This window comes from Mesocricetus auratus, unplaced genomic scaffold (genome assembly GCF_017639785.1).
Source record: "Mesocricetus auratus isolate SY011 unplaced genomic scaffold, BCM_Maur_2.0 Super-Scaffold_100007, whole genome shotgun sequence".
Classification (NCBI taxonomy): Eukaryota; Metazoa; Chordata; class Mammalia; order Rodentia; family Cricetidae; genus Mesocricetus; species Mesocricetus auratus.
This window is the reverse complement of record NW_024429191.1, coordinates 29,059,296-29,079,746: the sequence shown is the minus strand read 5'-3', so window position 1 is coordinate 29,079,746 and position 20,451 is coordinate 29,059,296. Positions and strand designations below refer to the sequence as shown.

Here is a 20,451-nt window from a genome sequence, read left to right as displayed (position 1 = left end):
CAATGTTCATGAAGGATATTGGTCTGAAGTTCTCTTTCTTAGTTGTGTCTTTGTGTGGCTTGGGGATCCAGGTTATTGAAGCCTCATAGAAAGAGTTTGGCAAAGATCCTTCTGCTTCTATTGTGTGGAATACTTTGAGAAGAATTGGTATAAGCTGTTATTTGAATTTCTGGTAGAATTCTGCACTGAGACCATCTGGTGCTGGGTTTTTTGGGGGGGGGTTGGGAGACTTTTGATGACTACTTCTGTTTCTGTAGGTGTTATAGGTCTATTTAAATTGCTTATCTGTTCATGATTTAATTTTGGCAAGTGATAGCTATCCAGAGTTGTCCATTTCTTTTAGATTTTAAAATTGTATGGAGTACAGGTTTTCAAAGTATGACCTGATGATTCTCTGGATTTCTTCAGTGTCCGTTGTTATGTCCCCCTTTTCATTTCTGATTTTGTTAATTTGCACGTTCATACTCTGTCATTTGGTAAATCTGGATAAAGATTTGTCTATCTTGTTGATTTTCTCAAAGAACCAACTCTTCATTACATTTATTCTTTTTATTGTTTTCCTAGTTTCTACATTTTTTATTTCAGCCCTCAATTTGATTACTTCCTGGCATTTACTCCTCCAGGGTGATTTTCCTCCTTTTTGTTTAGAGCTTTCAGTTGTACTGTTAATTTTCTAGTGTAACTATTCTCATGTTTCTTCATGTGGGTACTTAGTGCTATGACCTTCCCTCTTAGCACAGCTTTCAAAGTATCCCATAAGTTTAGGTATGTTGTCTTTAATTTCTTTTTTATTTCTTCTTTGATCAAGGAATGGTGCAATTGTGCATCATTCAACTTCCATGAGTTTGTAAGGTTTCTGCAATTTGTGCTGTTGTTGAATTCTAATTTTAACACATGGTGGTCTGATAAGGTGCATGGAGTTATTCCATTGTTTGTAACTATTGAGGTTTGATATGTTGCCAAGCATGTGGTTGATTTTTGAGAATGTTCCATGTGGCACTGAGAAGAAAGTATATTCTTTTTATTTGGGCAGAATGTTCTGTAGATGTCTGTTAATCCCAATTGAGTCATAACTTCTATTAATTCCTTTGCTTCTTTGTTAATTTTCTGTCTGGTAGTCCTGTCTGGAGGTGAGAGTGGGGTGTTGAAGTCTCCCACTATAAGTGTGTGGGGCTTTATATGTAATTTGAGTTTTAGTAATGCTTCTTTTATGAATGTGGATGCCTTTGTATTTGGGGCATTGATGTCCAAAATTGAAAGTTCATCCTGGTGGATTTCTCTTGTGATGAGTATGAAGTGCCCTCCCTCATCTCTTTTGATTGATTTTATTTTAAAATCTAATTTCTTAGATATTAGGATTACTACCCCAGCTTGTTTTTTGGTTTCATTTGAATTGGAAAATCTTTTCCTAACCCTTAATTCTGAGATAATGTCTGTCTTTGAGGTTGAGATGTGTTTCTTGCATGCAGCAGAAGGATGGGTTCTGTCTTCGAATCTATTTTGTTAGCCTGTATCTCTTTATAGGCAAGTTAAGATCATTAATATTGAGGGATATTAATGACCATTGATTGCTCACTCTTGTTTGTTTTGGAATAGTTGATGGTGGTGGAATTATGTGTGTATTTCCACATCTTCTCTTTTGGCTGTTGGTAAGGTGGGGTTATCTATTGCCTATGTGTTTCTGGTTGTAGTTGACTCCCTTGGGTTGGAGTTTTCTTTCCAGAACTTTCTGTAGAGCTGGGTTAATGGATATATATTGTTTAAATCTGGTTTTGTCATGGAATATCTTGTTTTCTCCATCTATAGTGATTGAAAGTTTTGCTGGGTATAGCAGTCTGGGCTGGCATCCGTGGTCTCTTAGTGTTGGTAGAATATCTATCCAGGACCTTCTGGCTTTCAGAGTTTTCATGGAGAAGTCAGGTGTGATTCTTTGTATGTTACTTGGCCTTTTTCCTTTGCTGCTCTTAATATTCTTTCTTTATTCTATTATGTGGCAAGGGGATTTCCTTTTGTGGCCCGCTCTATTTGGTGTTCTGTAGGCTTCTTGTACTTTCATTGGCATGTCTTTCATTAAGTTGGGAAAGTTTTCTTCTATGATTTTGTTGAATATGTTTTCTGCCCCTTTGAGGCGGATTTCTTCACCTTCTTCTATACCTATTATTCTTAGGTTTGGTCTTTTCACAGTGTCACTTATTTCCTGGATATTTTGTGTTAGGGATTTGTTGGACTTATCTAACCATTTGCTCAGCTTTTCTATTTCCAACTTTCCTTCAGACTGTGTTTTTTTAATTGTCTTTATTTCAGCTTTCAACCCTTGCACTGTTTGAATTGTTTCTTGTGATTTTTGCTTTGCCTTTTCCTCTCTTTCTTGCATTTGTTGAATTTTTTGGTTTGTCTTTCTTCCATTTCTTGCATTTTTTATTGTTTTTTTCCTCCATTTCTTGTACTGTTTGGTTTGTTTTTCTTCCATGTCTTTAAGGAACTTTCTTATATCTTCTTTGAGGGCCTCTATCATTTTCATGAAGTTATTTTTAAGGTCTTTCTCATCTGCTTCTTCCGCAATGGACTGTTCAGGTCTTGCGCGTGGAGATTCTCTAGTTTTTGGTGGTGTCATATTGGTTTTTTTGTTGGTGGACATGTTTTTATACTGTCTCCTTCACATCATTTCTTCCTGTGGGTGCAGAAGGAGTCTCTTCCTCCCTTGGTGGGTATGTGACCACGGTTCCTTTCCAGTGGGTGGGAGCAGGTACAATACCCTGTTAACTTTCCTCTTGCATGGATGGAGGCTGCCCTAGTATCAGTACTTTGGCAAACTCTGGGTAGGCTGGACCCTCATCTTGCCTGTCCCATGGGTGTAAAATAGGACTTGAAAGCTGGCAGTCTCTGTGTGGGCTGAATCCCATCGGGCTGGGATCTGGATCTGCTGTGCACAGAACTCAGGTCTCTGGTGTTTCTGTTCAAGCCACTGTAAAGCAGGGTGGAGACAGACCCATGCTTACCTCACCTGTCCTGTGGGTGGAGAATGGGACTTGGAAGCTCAATCCTCTTACTTTTTTATATTAGTGCCTTCAATCTATTTGTGATATTGGAACAAGGCTGTCAAGGATTCCTCAGGAGGACACCTACATAAGATTCAAAGCTCTATGTGCTGAGTGAAGTGTCTCAGACCATTATTTCCTTATTTTCTAAGGAAAAGAAATCATGAGAAAACTAGAAGGGTCACGAATGTCAGGAAAATTAGAAACGGGCCTTAAGATCTTAGGAGGGTGTGACCAGGGCCCAGATTACTTAGAATAGGTGAACTAATGACTTACATATTTAGGCCCAGTGTCATCTGTGTTGGCAGTTACTGACATGATAAAAAAGTATGTCACATTTAATTATTTCCCCCATCACTGACCCAAATATCTATGGCTCATTACTACTTTCCAGTGTGGAAAATTGAGATATAAGTAAATCTTACTCTCTTTTGCATGAATACCATAGATACTGACCAACAAAGCACCTCAACAAATAGCCTTTTATAATGTACTCAAAGGGAAGGCCTTAAAGTCCTGAAACTACTGGACTGTTTTGTGCTACCAACAAAAGATCAAGATGGGATTCTATATATGAGAAGCACCACAGAAATTTTACAACCTTTTCTTCTCACCTCCTACCCTGAGTCTGTTACTCTCCTTAGTACCTTCCACAGAGCCCCCTTTACTTCTTTGTTTCTCAGGGTATAGATCAGGGGATTGAACATGGGGGAAACAATAGTATAAAAAGGGGCAGCAAACTTTCCCTTGCTTTCAGAATATCTGTGAACTGGTTGAAGATACGTATAAATACCTGGGCCATAAAACAGAGACCCCACTATGAGGTGAGACCCACATGTCCCAAAAGCCTTTCTGCGTCCAGCCATTACTTGACTTTTAGTACAGCCCGAGCAATGTGAACATAGGAGACTAGAATCAGAACTGCTAGACACACTATGACTACAGTTAGAACCACAAACATCTTAGCCTCTCTTCCTTTTGTGTCCTCACAGGCCAGTTTCAGGAATATGGGTATTTCACAGAAGAAGTGATTGATTTGATGGCCACAGAGTCTCATGGCGGACACAAGTCCTGTCTGAATAAGAGGGTTCATAAGGCCTCCTATCCAGGAGGAGATGGCCAGTGCCCTGCAGAGAAGGGGGTGCATAATGGTGGTGTAGTGTAGTGGACGGCACACAGAAACATAGCGGTTGAGGGCCATTACCACCAAAATCAAACATTCTTAGGAGGCCAGAACAAGGAAAATGAAGAGCTGGGCCACACACCCACCGTAGCTGATGGTCCTGTCAAGTCCATGGAGGTTGATCAGGAGCTGGGGCACAGTGCTGGTGGTGTAGCAGAGGTCCAGGAAGGAGAGATTGGAGAGGAAGAAGTACATGGGTGTGTGCAGTCAAAGGTCCAGTCTTGCAAGAGCGATGATGGTTATTTTATCAAAGACAGATAGGGAGTAGAAAATCAAAATAATGACAAAAAGGAAGACTTGTAGTTGAGGCGAATCTGAGATGCCCACCAAAATGAAACTCTCTTGTGAAGTGGTATTGAAATTTCCCACAGCCTTTCACCTGCACAAATACTAAAACTCACCTCATGATTTCCTATAAGGAGTATGGGTTAAAACACTGCTCTCAGTATTCTACAAATACTCAAAACTATTCTTGTCATCTTTTCATTTGCTATTCCATCCGTAGGTTCAGTCTTCTTTCTATTCTGTTGTTCACATTAGAAATCTCTGTATTAAGGTGTTGTGGCCCTTGTTAGAACCTCAATCTTGCTGTCTGGATTTTTCCAGACAACTCAGTCTTTGGGTTCAATGCTTCTTTGTCTGAAGGTAGAAATTCTAAATTGCTTCCATGTCAGCACTGAGATACAAATCCAAATGCAGCCACATGGAAACAGCATTAAAAAAGAAAGAAATTAAAGAAGAAAATGGAGAAATCTCCCATGCTCTTGGATAGGTAGGATCAACATAGTAAAAATGGCAATCTTGCCAAAAGCAATCTACAGATTCAATGCTATCCCCATTGAAATCCCTACACAATTCTTCATAGACCTTGAAAGAACAATTCTCAACTTTATATGGAAAAACAAAAGACCCAGGATAGCCAAAACCACCCTGTTCAATAAGGCAACGTCCGGAGGCATCACCATCCCTGACTTCAAGCTCTATTTTAGAACTATAATCCTGAAAACAGCTTGGTATTGGCACAAAAATAGACAGGTAGACCAATGGAATCAAGTAGAAAACCCTGATATTAACCCACACACATATAAACACTTGGTTTATGACAAAGAAGCTAAGATTATACAATAAAAAAAGAAGGTATCTTCAATAAATGGTACCGGCATAACTGGATGCTGGCATGTAGAAGACTGCGGATAGATCCATGTTTATCGCCATGCACAAAACTTAAGTCCAAATGGATTAAAGACCTCAACATGAATCCAGTCGCACTGAACCTGTTAGAAGAGAAAGTAGGAGCCGGGCGGTGGTGGCACACGCCTTTAATCCCAGCACTTGGGAGGCAGAGGCAGGCGGATCTCTGTGAGTTCGAGGCGAGGCTGGACCGATAGCCTCCAAAACAATACAGAGAAACACTGTCTCATAAAACCAAAAAAAAAAATAAGAGAAAGTAGGAGGTATCCTTGAACTAATTGGTACAGGAGACTGCTTCCTGAACATAACACCAGTAGCCCAGACACTGAGATTGACAATTAATAAATGGGACCTCCTGAAACTGAGAAGCTTCTGCAAGGCAGAGGACATAGTCAACAAGACAAAAAGGCAACCCACAGATTGGGAAAAGATATTCACTAACCCCACATCTGACAGAGGGCTGATCTCCAAAATCTACAAAGAACTCAAGAAGCAAGTCTCCAAAGCACCAAAGGATCCAATTAAAAGGTAGGCTACAGAACTAAATAGAGACTAAAATGGCTGAGAGACACTTAAGAAAGTGCTCAACATCTGTAGCCATCAGGGAAATGCAAATCAAAATAACTCTGAGATATCATCTTACTCCTGTCAGAATGGCTAAAATAAAAACTTCAATGATAGTTTATGCTGGAGAGGATGTGGAAAAAGGGGAACACTCCTCCTCTGCTGGTGGGAATGCCAACTCTTACAGCCAGTATGGAAATCAGTATGGAGATTCCTCAGGAAATTGGGAATCAGCTTACCACAAGACCCAGCAATTCCCTTGTTAGGCATATGCCCGAAAGATGCACATTCATACAACAAGGACATCTGTTCCACTATGTTTATTGTAGCACTATTTGTAATAGCCAGAACCTGGAAGCAACCTAGATGCTTCTCAACTGAAGAGTGGATAGAGAAAATGTGGTACATTTACACAATGGAATTCAGCAGAAAAAACAATGGAATCTTGAAATTTTCAGGCAAATGGATGGCACTAGAAGAAACCATCCTGAGTGAGGTAACCCAGTCACAAAAAACCAAACATGGTATGTACTCACTCATGTATGGATTTTAGACATGAATCAGAGGAGTGCCAGTCTACAATCCCACTGCCTGAGAGGCAGGGAAACAGGAAAGAACCTAAGAGAGATATGCATGGTACCCCAGAGAAGGCAGAAGGAGGCAAGATCTCCTGAGCAGATTGGGATCACAAGGTGGGGGAGGGGAAGGGAGCCAGGAAAAAGAGAGGGAGAGAAGAGGAAGGGAGAGGAGGACATGGGGGAGCAGGAAAGTTGAGTTGGGGGAAGAATAGAGGAGAGCAGGAAAGGAGATACCATAATAGAGGGAGCCATTCTAGGTTTGAGGGTAGATCTGGCACTAGTGAGAACTCCATAGATATACAAGGATGACACCACCTGGCAAACTAAGCAGTAGTGGAGAGACTACTTTAAATGCCCCTCCCTGATAATGATTTTGATGACTGTCTTACATACCATCCTAGAACCTCCATCCAGTGACAGACAGACAGCAGAGGCAGACACCCACAGCTAAACCCTGAACTGAACTCCTGGAACCTAGTGACAAGGAGGGAGGAGTGATGAGTAAAGGGGTCAAGACTGGGCTAGTGAATCCGAGAGAAACAGCTGGCCTGAACAAGGGGGAGATCTTGGAACCCAGACTAATGGCTGAAAGGCCAGCATGGGACTCATACAGACCCCCTGAATGTGGATGTCAGTGAGGAGACTCGGGAAATCTATGGGGTTTTTGGGTAGTAGATCAGTATTTATCCCTGGCACACAAATGGCCATTGGGGACCCATCCCACAATGAGGGATGCTCTCTCAATCTGGACACTTTGGGGAAGGTCTGGGCCCTTCCTGGAACAAAATGACAGACTCTGGAGATTCCCCCATGGAGGGCCTTACTCTCCCTGGGGAATGGAGTGGGAATTGTGGAGGGGGGATCTGGGGAGAGGTAGTGGGCATGGAGGGGAGGGAGAGGGAGCTGGGACTGACATGGGAAGCAAGCTTGTTTCTAATTTAAATATATAATAAAAAAGTGTAAAAAAATGTAATGTTGGCCTTCGATAGCTGTTGGGAGAGGGAGAATCAGTTTTATTTAATGATGTTACCCCTGATAGGTTGACCACACACAAGAGCAGGCCTCACTCTCAAGACTTGATCAGCAACACAAACTAGACTGGATGGGGGAAAGAAAAATAGGAAAGAAAAGGAAATCTCAACATTGGATGGACTGTAGAGAAGGTGGTTATGGGTGGCAGAGGGGTGGTGTGAATACGCTGAATGTACAGTGAATGGAATTCTCAAAGAATTGATAAAATATTGTTAAAAATATAATGTAGGTTTTGTAGAGTAGATGACTGATAAAGAAGTTGTCTAGCTTGTGTAAGATCCTATATTCAACACCCAGCACAGAAGAAAGCTAAAATAAATATATGGATAACATAAATCGTACAAAAAGATAGCTTTAGTGCTGGTCTCATTTGTTCCTCTTTTTGGTTCATGAGGCAGAATTCTGCAAGCAGCTAAAGATCCAGAATTAAGCAGGTTAAGATCACAAATCTGCCCTCCTCAGTGTTTATTTGTGTCTTTCAGAAGAGCATGTGACCATGCAGCACTCACAGAAGGCTCAGTCATGGCAGCAGTCCTCTGTCAGAAGGACTGAGAAGATCTGTCTCTGTAGGGAAACAATATGGCTTGTTATTGAAGCTTTCAAGGTCTTACCTTAAAAGTCTTCAATCAAGGTTCAGAAACACTACAATAAGTATTGGATCTCAGTTTGAGGGCTATAGAAAAAGAATCTTCTCACAACACGTTCTTTCTCTACATGTGCTCTTTATTGTTCTCGATTTTTCCTTTGTCTGCAATGTAATTCATTTGTCCAAATTGTCTATAATTTCTTAGCTCTAATTCTATGTCTCAATTATAACTCCAATTCTAACCCTGTTTTATTCCTTCTCCTCCTTCTTCCTACATATTTACTTTTCCTACATTCTTATCTTTTTACAGATCTGCTAACTTCTACCAGCTTCTCCCTCTCTCCAAAAATCTCTTTTCCACCAGAGGCTTGAGGTAAAAGGTAAGAGTTACTGAGTCAGCTTTTTCATTGGTCGGAAGCACATTCCTAGGCTGAGCAATAAAGGCAAAGCCATTGTCATGTCAACGTAAGGGTCTAGGGTTCCAGGAATGAGATTGTGACCAGAGGGCAGGGGGTAGAGTGAGATAGGCTTTGAGACGTAGGTGTTTAGTTAACACTGGCAAGGAAAGAATAGGCATGCTTTAAGGTTAATGTGAGGTTAACTTGGGACAGCACTGTCCTATCTGCTGCCAGAGAGAATCTAGGACACTCTTGTTCTCTAACTCTCTGAGAGCTGTGGCTCAACAACTTTAGACATGCTGTAATTCTTATCCTTGGGAATCTGTGGATGTCTCAATTGAGGTCTCTTTGTCTGGACACCAACACTAAGTGTCTGCCAAGGAAGGTAACTGCAAGGGGGCAGACTTCTATGTCTATACAAAGACCTGGTTGAGAGAGTAAGGGTATTGACTGTGATTACTTTCTTCCCAGAATCATGCCCTGTTGGAGGGAGTCACCCAATATAACAATGCATTTGGAAAAATGTGACCAGTAAATGATTACCACAGTGTAGTGCTGTGGGAGAAATCCCCAAGCTGTAATATGAGGGAAGGAGCTCTTCACATAAGAAATATGCAACGGTGACAGCTAACACATTTAGAAGACAATATTCCTTATTACCTTACAGATAAGGTATCTCCATCAAATGTGCATCTCTGGTGATAATATTCCTTATCACCTTGCTAAATGAGGTTTTATCCTTCAAGAGATATGCATCTTTAGTGGATGACACCTGAGTATGTGCGGAACTCTCACTGCATAATTCTGCAGTCCATATCAGTTTGTGATAAGTATATGGCTTCCCATGCATCACCATGCCTGGAACAAGTGCCCAATTTCATCTCAGTGATAAAACCATCTCTGAACATCTCAGGGAAAAGTGACTTCTCTTCTCAAGTCAAAATTTTCCCCTATGGTTTCGATCTGTGCTTTCAGACTGCTTCTTAATTAGTAGCACAAGGCTTTTACCTGTCTCAGCCCTGTCTATGATGCTTATAATGAACTCACTAAATTATTTTACACTTCCTTGCCCTCTACAAGCTGAGATGCTCCTAGACACTTAGGAACACATATAAAAAAGTAATGTCTTTTCTTGCAGCATATAGGAGGCATTAAATTAATGTTAATTTCACTTATGGCATGTAGTAGCTCTTAAATAACTTGAGTGAAACATTTGATTCTCCTTCCAAATCTCACTAAAATCCACATCTTCTAGCAACTCTGAAAATTAACTATGAATGCACTTTAACAAACTGTATTAGCAGGATGTGGATAAAAGTTACTTTCCCTTATAAGTGAACATTTATAACAACTTAAAAATCTGAATAGAATATACAAAAGCAGGAAAAGATGCCAATATCCAATAGACCCTTCACCTATGCTCCATACAAGCAATTCTGGCAAATTAACACAGTATTCTTTTCACTGAGTCTACTATCCTGGAAGTCATCACCAGTACCATAGCTGAAACAATGACTCCAGGAAGGTATTTGAAAATGTCAGAAATACTTGTTTTCTTGAAGTAGGAAAGAGTTAACGCTTTCACCTTGCTCCTCAATTAGTAGCACAAGGATTTTAATTGTCTCCATCCTATCCATAATGTCTATAATGATATGTAGACAGCTTAATATACTTTCAGTACACAATTATATTGACTATCTGAAAGATGCTGGAGTTGGAACCCCAAAGGATCTCAGCATAACTAAAGAAGATGCTGTAGACCATTAAGTGGCTGACACATATCTAAGGGTAAGCTCCTACCACATAAGGAAGGCAAAATTCACTTTACCTGCAAATTTTAGGCTTGACAGGAACAGAATGGAAGAGACTAAATTAAGTTAAATTGAAAGCTTTTAAGTCACATATTTAAAAAGTAGAAAATGAAAAAGACCAAAAGGTAAATAAAAACCAGCCGTGCTGACTTAACTATGGATTTTAAGAAATGCAAGTCAAGCCTAGATTAAAAAGAAAACAACAACAACACAAAGCTGTGACATCTTTGGTTTAGAGGTGAACCTGAAAGTCATTCTTTCCACAGATGCTCCATATGGTGCACCTCCCACACCTGTACACATTCTTCCACCCAGGATTTCTCCATAAAACCCGTGTGCATTTCCTCAGCCTTACGTGTTTCCCTACTATATCCTTCAGGGATACCAGCTATATTTATGGGTAGTTATCTCTTTGAGTCATTGATCTATCATTTTTATTTTTTTCTGACTAAAATCATTCATTTACTTTCACTCTACTTCATGCAACCAGTTCTGGAAAAATGTAATTCAGCATAGTCACCCTGTCTGAAATTAGATACAAATGTTGTCTGAAATTAGATACAAATGTTGATTTATCTCATTCAGTTTTTTACTTTCAGTGCCTAGAATAATGACTGGTACATGAAAGTCTTCCATAGGTCATTGACTCTGAAGTACTCCTTACACCAGCTCTTCAATGGTTCCTTAGGAGAACATGAATCCTTACAGCAATTCAAGTATTGCTTAAAAACTGGGCTGTGACAGTATCCTATATCCTTGAGAGCTGTTCCTGCTTTCTGAAATATAGTAGTCACTAGTCATCCATATTAAAATATGTGTTTATGTCTGAACATGTGCACATATTTATGGTCAGCCATCAGAAAGAGTGTTTATGCAACATCTTTCACAGTGAGCCTACCCTTTAAAATATTGGGACCCACCGTGTAGTCTAGACAGATCATGACCTTATATTCTCCTTCCTTTTCCTCCCAAGAGTTGGTATTATAGGATTTTGCCACCATGAGCAACTTGCTGTAAACTAATTGTATGGAATTTTCATAATACAAGAGAGTCAACTCAAGAAATGATGTTCAACATCACTACTTGAAGTCATACATTTCTTTCCACACCTGTATTTTTCAACCTTGTATTCTTAACTTTTAATTTGATTTCACTTCCACCTGTTATGCCTGCCTGTTTGGCTCTTTGGTTCCTGTTTGAGAAGTTAACTTCCTTGCAAGCCATTCTAGTCACCAATTATCCTACTCTCCCATTACCATCTACTTTTATTTAAACTGTTATTTTTTGGTTTGGGCCATATTGCTCCCACACTAAAAATTAAACAGCATCTCTTCCAATTCTAGAAGTTTTTTTAGTGTGATCTCCATTATCTTAAAGACCCCAAATGTAACTACAAAATTTTCTAGTATAATACCAGATAACCAAGGATTGAGTTCAGACAGTTTAATAGACCATCCTGAGTGAGGTAACCCAGGCACAAAAAGAGAAACATGGCATGTACTCCCTCATATATAGATTTTAGACATAGATCTGAGGAGTCCCAACCTACAATCCCATGGCCAGAGAGTCTGGGAAACAGAACCTTCATTCAGTGGCTGATGGAAGCAGAGGCAGACTCCCACGGCTAAGCACTGAGCTGAACTCAAGAAATCCAGTGACAGAGAGGGAGGACTGATGACTAAAGCGGTTAAGACTGGGCTGGCTTAACCCCCAGAAACAGCTGACCTGACAAGGGTTAGCTCCTGAATCCCAGACTGATGCCTGGGAATCCAGCATGGGACTGATCAAGACCTCCTGAAGGTGGGTGTCAGTGAGGAGGCCTAGGTAATCTATTGAGCCTTGGGTAGTAGATCAGTATTTATCCTGGGTATACAAATGGACTTTGGACTTCCATCCAACAATGTGAGATGGACTCTTGGGGGGAGGGTCTAGGCCCTGCCCTGGATGAAATGACAGACTATGGACACCCCCATGGAGGGCCTCACCCTCCCTGGGGAAATGAGGGGAAATTGGGGGGGGTTGGTGGGAGTGCATGGGAGGAGGGGAGGGAAAGGGAGAGGGACCTGGAATTGACATGTGAAGCAACCTTGTTTCTAATTTTCTAATTTAATTTAAAAATAAAATATATGTATAAAAAAAGACAATGACTGCTTTGAGTTGATTGTTTTAACAGTGACTCCTGATACAAAATGTCAACTCTGAGATCAACTCCTTCTTGCTGTCTAATCTTCAAACAAGTCTTCCTTGATTTCACTTCAGTAATTGTTGCCTATACCCCTAATTTTTTATCTTCTAACTTTGAGAATTTTTTTACATGTTTGGGTAGTCAAATGATGGATAGCTGAATGTGTCTTAGATGGAGATGATTGGTGGTAAAATGCTCTTATTTTAATTTGACATTTATCTATCCTCCAACCACCAGGTAACCAACAGAGTGAAATCTGGTGTTAATTATATAATGGAATTTTTTTATTCTGGTTTTAAATTGTGAGGCTGGTGTAGCTCACATGGTCATTACTCACTCAGAGCTCCAGGAAGGAAAACTGTTGCATTACCTTATTTAATTTTCTTGGTTTCAAGGGTGATGTGTGTTCTATCTGTAAGTAGAGATGTTCTAGGTAGAATTGAGTTATCATATAGGATGCTGGCCTTGGATGAGAGCTCTTTTCTGAAGAACTTGCTTATTTTTATGATTGTTTATGACTCCTGTTTCAAGGAAGAGTTTTCTCACTGGTGCTCATAACCTAAGGGATGGCAGCGTCTTCACAATGTAGCCTGTAGTCCCCCTTTCCAGTGAGATATGGAAGGATCTGATATGTTATCAAACCTCCTCTTAGCTTAGTGCATCCCACATGCCCTGGGGAAATTGTTCAAGACTCCTTAGTAGCAGCAAAGAAAAATTGTTTGGCAAGGATGGCCTTGGAGATGTTTGAGTCCCGGTGTGGCAACTATAACTAACGGATGGGCTCTCTAAGATGTCAAATGCTGTCTTCAGTTCTCTATATTCCCAACGTGCTTCCCAAATCAAATTGTATTTAGTATACCCCTAAAATGACTTTTTGCCCTTATGAATTTACTATCTGAGATTCATCATACTGTATTTACTTTCATTTCATTTCTTGTCCTTGACCAATCAGGTCAAATTCCCTGTCTCGTCTGAAGAGTACTGTATTGACCACACCTCAAATTTTTTCACGGCCTTGTTTATATGCATTGTTGACCTAATTGAGTGTTTACTTATAGAAGTTTGTTTTCTATCTTTCTCACACACAGACATAACGTATCACTATTGTCCTAGGTTACTTCCTATGGCTATAGTAAAGCACTTTGATCAAATCAACTTAGGAAGAAGAGTTTATTTCATCTTACAATGTCCAGGTTATAGTTCAACACTGTGGGAAGTCAGAACAGGAATTCAAGGCAGGAACCTGGAAGCAAGAACTAAAGCAGAGGCCATGGAAAGATGGTACGTACTAGCCTGTTTCCCATGTTTTGCTTAGTTTGCTTTTTATCTCACCCAGGACCACCTGCCTGGGGCGGGGGTACTGCCCACAGTGCTGGACCCTCCTACATCAATCACCAATCCAGAAAACGCCCCCACAGTCTTTCCTACAGGCCAATATGATGGAGCCAATTCTTCAATTGATGTTTTCTCTTCCCAGATGACTGTAGCTTGTGTCAGGTTGACAAAAACAAAACAAGCACCACAACCAGCACAATTATGTTTTCCTGTTGTGTGGTTTCATTAACAACAAACTCAAAATTAATTTCATCAATATATCCCAGTTTATGTACCAAAAAATTAGCATGGTTCTACACAATGTAAGGAGTTCATTATTTTCATTTTTCAATAAAATTTAATGTTTCACCAATTACTTAAAATTTACAGTCCTGATTTCTTGTATGTAATTAATCTAGAAAAGGATTTCTTTGTGTCTAAAATAATCTTTTACATATATCTAAGGAGATGAATTACCTTTTGTTTTAACTTTTTATTGATTATTTGTGAATCAGTCATTCATCCTGATCCTGTTCACCTCCCTGTCCCCTCCCTTCTGCCCTCTGCTCTTGCAACATCCCCTCTGAAACAAAATTTAAAAGTAAAACAAAACAAAACAAAAAAACACCACAAAAGCAAACCAAACCCTCCAACCAAACAAAAACAATTTTAAAAAATCTTGTGGCGGAAGGTGTAGTGTGACCAGTATACCACACAGTATAACCTTTAGTCCATATATCTTTATTTGCAAGTGTTCATTGCAATGAATCATTAAGTCTGGTATGGGGCCTCCGGTTTCTCCTACACTCTTGATATCCTATTTCTCCCTTGTGCCATGGAGATCCTGCAGCTTTGGATCTGCAGGCCCAGCTCCTTCACATGCTCCAGCAGTTCATAGATGATGTGGAGGTTGGGTGGGCTACCTTGTAGTCTTGGTTCTGGGCCTGGGTAATAACTGGGTTGGTCAGCTCGTCTGCTTTCCCTCATCTCACCACCAGGGGGAGCTGTCTGGCATTGCCCCAGATAACTTACCCACTGTAGCAGACAGGAGGAGACTGGGACCAGTTCTGCTCTCATACCCTTAGGTCTGGTTCTCCACACTCATACCATCAGGGCCAACTCTACTCTACTGCCCAGGCAAGGCGCAGAGCCAGCTCTCCAGACTGTTGCTTTTCTTGAGAGGCATAGCCAGCTCTTCCATTATTACGCCCCTGAGTCCAGCAAAGCAGGGAATACATATTTCGAGCAGGGGCAGCTCTACTGCCCTCACACCCTCAGGCCTGGCTCACCTGTGAAACAGCCAACAGGATCAGCTCTGGTGTGCTGCCCCGGCAAGGTCTCATGTCTTCTCTTTGATGTGCTACAGCTGATGAGGTTAGGGCCAACTCTCCCACTCTCAGTGGCCCTGGGGCCAGCGCTCTCACCTGCTGCAGGTGGCAAGGGGTGAAGGGAGGGAATGCCTCCTACTCTCATGGCCCTGGACCAGCTCCTCTGCGTCCCTGACTACAGAGTCAGCTCTAGTGTGCTGCCCAGGTAAGGTGCAGGGCCTGCTCTTGTGAGCACTGCTGCTGATGGGGGCAGTGCCAATCCTCCCACTCTAATGACCCCACGGCCAGCTCACAAGCCCTATCCGTGGCAACGGGCGAGGGATGAGGGAGGTCATCTCTCCCTCCCCCGTTCTACCATATGACAGTTGAAGGGTGGAGTCAGATCTCCGATGTACTTTCTCTTGCGCCGCATCAATGTGGTCAGATCTACTGTGCTGCCTGAGCTAGGTGCAGAACCACTCTCAGAGTACTGCAGTTGGTGAGGGGCAGGCAGGGCCAGCTCTCCCTAGTGCTGCAGCAAGTGAGGGATGGAGTCACCTCTGTGTTGCCCTATCCTTATTGGTTTCTGTGGTAACAGGAGCCCTTGACATGAGGCTGCTGAAAGGGCCACTGACCCAGACATGACCCCTGGCATCAGCCTAGGCCTGGATGATACCATAGCCCTGGGTGGCTCTGCAGGCTGACAGCGGAAGTCCTTCTGTGTATATGTCTCTCTTATTGGCTAATGAATAAAGCACTGTTGGCCAATAGGGAAGCAAGATAGGTGGGACTAGGAGTCGAGGAGGATTCTGGGAAATGTAGTCAAGAGTGGAGAGTCATCCTTATAGAAATATATATTAGTAGTCATGGGTTAATACTTAAGACAGAACTAGCCAATGAGAAGCCCTGGACATTGGCCAACAGCGTTGTAGCTAATAGAGTCTCCGTGTGTTATTTGGGATTGACACGGCCCTGGGACCAGCTGGCAGGAAAGAATATAAGTTACAGCAGGCTACTCAGATCTACATGGCCCTGGCAGAGGTTCACCCCTCTGATACTAACCTGACCCTAGATGACGCCCAGGCCCTTGACATGCTCTTGGCCCTTGGTGGCACTAAGGGCCATTGACATTAATACAGACCCCAGCTGTGGTTGGACCATTGACCCAGACATGGCCCTTGACAGAAGCCATGTCATCATGGTCCTGGCTGGCAGTGATTGACACTTGGACCAGCATGACCCTAACGACAGCACCATTATTGAAACCCATATGGGCTCAGGTGAGGGCCCAGATTCCGATCATCCACATGGCCTTCAATGGCAACAGGATCCTCAAACATCAGTGCAGATCCTGGCTGAGTCAGGCCCACAGACCCAGATATCAACATGGTCACAGGTGTGGGCCCAGACTTCAGACATCCACACGGACCTCAATGATAACATGAGCTATGGATATCAACACAGACTCATACAGCTACATTAGGGCCATAGATCAAGTCCTTGATGGCAGCCCAGACAGAGACATGGCCAAGGGTGACAAACAGGGCGCCCACCTCAGCTGGTTTCTAACCCTCTTCAGATTTCCTCTCTTCCAGGCACACAAATAATGTGTGCGCTTTCTCTCTCTGTCTCTCTGTCTCTGTCTCTCCTCTGTCTCTGTCTCTGTCTCTGTCTCTGTCTCTCTCTCTCTCTCTCTCTCTCTCTCATTTTGGCACCCTGTACTCACTTACCATAATGGTGACTGACTGCCCAGCACCAGAGGTGCCTGGCCTGCTTAAGGGAGAATTCTAGGTCTCTAACCCTGGGGCAGAAGTTTGTTGGCCAGGCCTAGGAAGGCCAAATGACTCATGGGTGAATTCTTCCTGTCCCAGGTATCAGGGGAAGTTAAAATTTTAATAAAGAAAAAATAACTGTAAGCACTTAAGGAAATTATAACGCATTGTAGGAAACAGCTATCAATCAGAAGCTTTTTAATACTGAGGATTAAATGAAAATGTATGCAGATGCCTGTGTATGGTAGAAATTCACTACGGGGAAGACTTCAGGGTAAGATGGCAAACTATAGGCTGCCTCTGTGTGAGGTGGTAAAGGAGAGTTACAATAAATTCCGTTTAAAAAGAAACTTTATCCCCAAGAGAATTTCGAGCAACTTTTGTCAAAACTCCATGCCCATTGGAATTCATATCATGCCACTATGTGACCAGGATGTTGACACCTTGCTACAGGTTTTAATGTGTGCCCTGCTGGGTTTCAGTCTTGGTTTTTTCCTATCTCTCCTTTCTATGCTCCCACATCTCCATTTTGGAACAAGAATGTTCATTCTTTGCTATTATATATTGGAACTGTATAAAAGCTTTTTTCTTTTTGAGACAAGGTTTCTCTGTATAGCTTTTTTTTAGGCTTCAGAACTAAGCTAGGATTGTCCCTTTGTTTTTACACTTTTTTATTATATATTTAAATTAGAAATAAGCTTGCTTCCCATGTCAGTCCCAGCTCCCTCTCCCTCCCCTCCACACCCACTCCCCTCCCAGCCCTCTACCCAATCTCCACTCCATTCCGCAGGGAGGTAAGGCCCTCCATGGGGGATCTCTAGAGTCTGTAATTTCATTCCAGGGAGGGGCCAGGCCCTCCTCAAAGTGCCCTCTGTATAGCTTTTAGTTGTCTGGGAGCTCACTCTGTAGACCATGGTGGTCTTCAACTCACAGAGATCCACCAGCCCTGTCTCCAAGTGCTGGGATTAAAGGAATGTAGGACCACCTCCTGGTTATAAATTCTATTCAATGTTTATAGTGGCTCATAGGCAAGAGTTTGCTTTGAGTCTCACCGAAGAATTTTAACTGGACATTTTGGACAATTTTGGAATTGTTAAGATTAATGGGACTCATGGAGACAGGATGAATATATGCTAGAGTTTTCACATTGATCATGGGTAGACTTACTATGATCCACCTTCTTTGACAATTTGACTAGATCTAGAATCACCAAGCAATCAAATTTGAGAGACATCTTTGGATGTTTCTGTGAATGTGTTTACCTGAGGAGAGTGCATGTGACAAGATCCATGGACTTGGCGGGTTGGAGAGAATAAAAGGGGAAAAGGAGAAAGCCAGCTCAGTGCCTGTATTTTCCCTCTCTCTGCTTCCTGGCCAACCATGATGTGAAGCTGCTTTTCTCTTTTATGTCTTCTGCATAAAAGAGACTGAACCTCCTGAAGCCATGTGCAAAATCAATCTTCAATGCAAGTGTTCTGATAATTTGGTCACAACAATGAAAAAGTAACTGACAGAGACATTGATCAAGTGTTACTGACAGATTATTATCATTATATCAAATTATTTTATTTTTCACCATCCCTCTAGACTCAGTGAAACATTTCCATTGTTTGCAGTAGCGATTGTGTAACTTTCCTGTCATGCTGTTTTATCACACTCTTAGGGACACAATAAAGTCACAGATGTGTAATAAGAAATAATCCATGATTAAGAGATGAGTAACTAGGGAAGGCCAAATCAAGAGATAATTCTTTAGAACCTGAGTATAAAATTTTCTTTTCATATTTCCCACTAAAATACGTAACAGTGAACTCATGTATTTTGCAGTAAGTCTCAGTACCTCCTCTGGGGGACCCTACTGGGATTCAGAGACATTTTGGAAAAGGAGATGACACATTTACTAAGTCTTTTCTCACTCTTAGATGTCTATCATCGGTATACTCTCATCAAGTTCTAGGACATCCCATCTTCCCAAACCTTCTCTAGAATGTTGTCATATAAGCCAACTTTCATTCTCTGACACTGATGTAGAAAGAACTTCAAGAGATCCCCAACATCTCCAGTGGAAGACACTAAAACTCTGAGGTCTGCTGAGGGCTGTTTATGAGTGAACAATGGTCCTAGAACAGAATATGACAGCTATAATAGAAAAATGAGCGGGTCCTTTTTCCCATGTTACTCTGAGTCTGTGCCTCTCCCTAGCACCTTCCAGAGAGCCCCCTTCACATCCTTGTTCCTCAGGGTATAAATCAGAGGGTTGAGCAAGGGGGTGATAATAGTATAGAAAAGAGCAACAAACTTCCCCTCACTCTCAGAATAGCTGCCCTTGGGCTGTAAGTATGTGTAGATGGCTGAGCCATAAAACAGAGAAACCACCAGGAGGTGGGACCCACATGTCCCAAAAGCTTTTCTGCGTCCAGTCATTGACTTGATCTTCAGCACTGCCCTGGCAATCTGTGCATAGGAGCCTAGAATGAGCATTGCTGGAAAAGCAACAACCACCACTCTGGCCACAAACATCTTGGCCTCTGTCCCTCCAGTGTCCTCACAGGCCAACTTCAGGAGAACAGGCAGCTCACAGAAGAAGTGATTCAGTTGATGGCCACAGAGGGGCATGGCCATCATGAGGCTTGTCTGGATCAGAGAGTTTATGAAGCCTCCCCCCCAGGAGACAATAGCCAATGTCTGGCAGAGAAAGGGGTTCATGATGGTCGTGTAGTGCAGGGGACGACACACAGCAGCATAGCGGTCAAAGGCCATCACCACCAGGAGCACACACTCAGTGGAGCCCAGGGCAAGAAATATGTATAGCTGGGCCACACACCCACCATAGCTGATGGTCCTGTCAAGTCCATGGAGGTTGATCAGGAGCTGGGGCACAGTGCTGGTGGTGTAGCAGAGGTCCAGGAAGGAGAGATTGGAGAGGAAGAAGTACATGGGAGTGTGCAGTCGAAGGTCCAGTCTTGCAAGAGCGATGATGGTTGTATTGCCAAAGATAGTTAGGGAGTAGAAAATCAAAATAATGACAAAAAGGAAGACTTGTAGTTGAGGCCAATCTGAGAAGCCCACCAAAATGAAACTCTCTTGTGAAGTGGTATTGAAATTTCCCATAGCCTTTCACCTGCACAAATACTAAAACTCACCCCGTGGTTTCCTATAAGGAGTATGGGTTAGAACACTGCTCTCAGTATTCTACAAATACTCAAAACTATGCTTGCCATCTTCTAATTTGCTACTCTATCCCATAGGTATAGTCTTCTTTCTATTCTGTTTTACACATAGGCAATATCTGTATTAAGGTGTTGTGGCCCTTGTTAGAACTTCAATCTTGCTGCCTGGAGTTTTCCAGACAACTCAATATTTGGGTTCAATGCTTCTTTGTCTGAAGGTAGACATTCTATAATGCTTCCTTGTTAGCACTGAGATGCAAATCCAAATGCAGCCACATGGAAAACAGCATTTAAAACATGTAATGTTGGCCTTTGATAGCTG

At 42.0% G+C, this 20,451-nt stretch overlaps 1 protein-coding gene and 1 pseudogene across 1 annotated transcript; both read right to left on the bottom strand.

The window, feature by feature from the left end:
* Positions 1 to 3,655: 3,655 nt before the first annotated feature.
* Positions 3,656 to 15,223, bottom strand: LOC101836106 (annotated as a pseudogene).
* A 3,345-nt stretch (positions 15,224 to 18,568) lies between these two features.
* On the bottom strand, positions 18,569 to 20,070 carry LOC101834453 (olfactory receptor 10-like). The gene has a single exon (XM_005071879.3). The coding sequence runs from the start codon at positions 20,068 to 20,070 to the stop codon at positions 19,135 to 19,137; it is 936 nt and encodes a 311-aa protein (XP_005071936.2). The 3' UTR covers positions 18,569 to 19,134.
* Between the last annotated feature and the right edge of the window lie 381 nt (positions 20,071 to 20,451).

Coding starts and splice junctions, on each gene's coding strand:
- LOC101834453 (XM_005071879.3), bottom strand. CDS start 20,070: ATGGGAAATTTCAATACCACTTCACAAGAGAGTTTCATTTTGGTGGGC.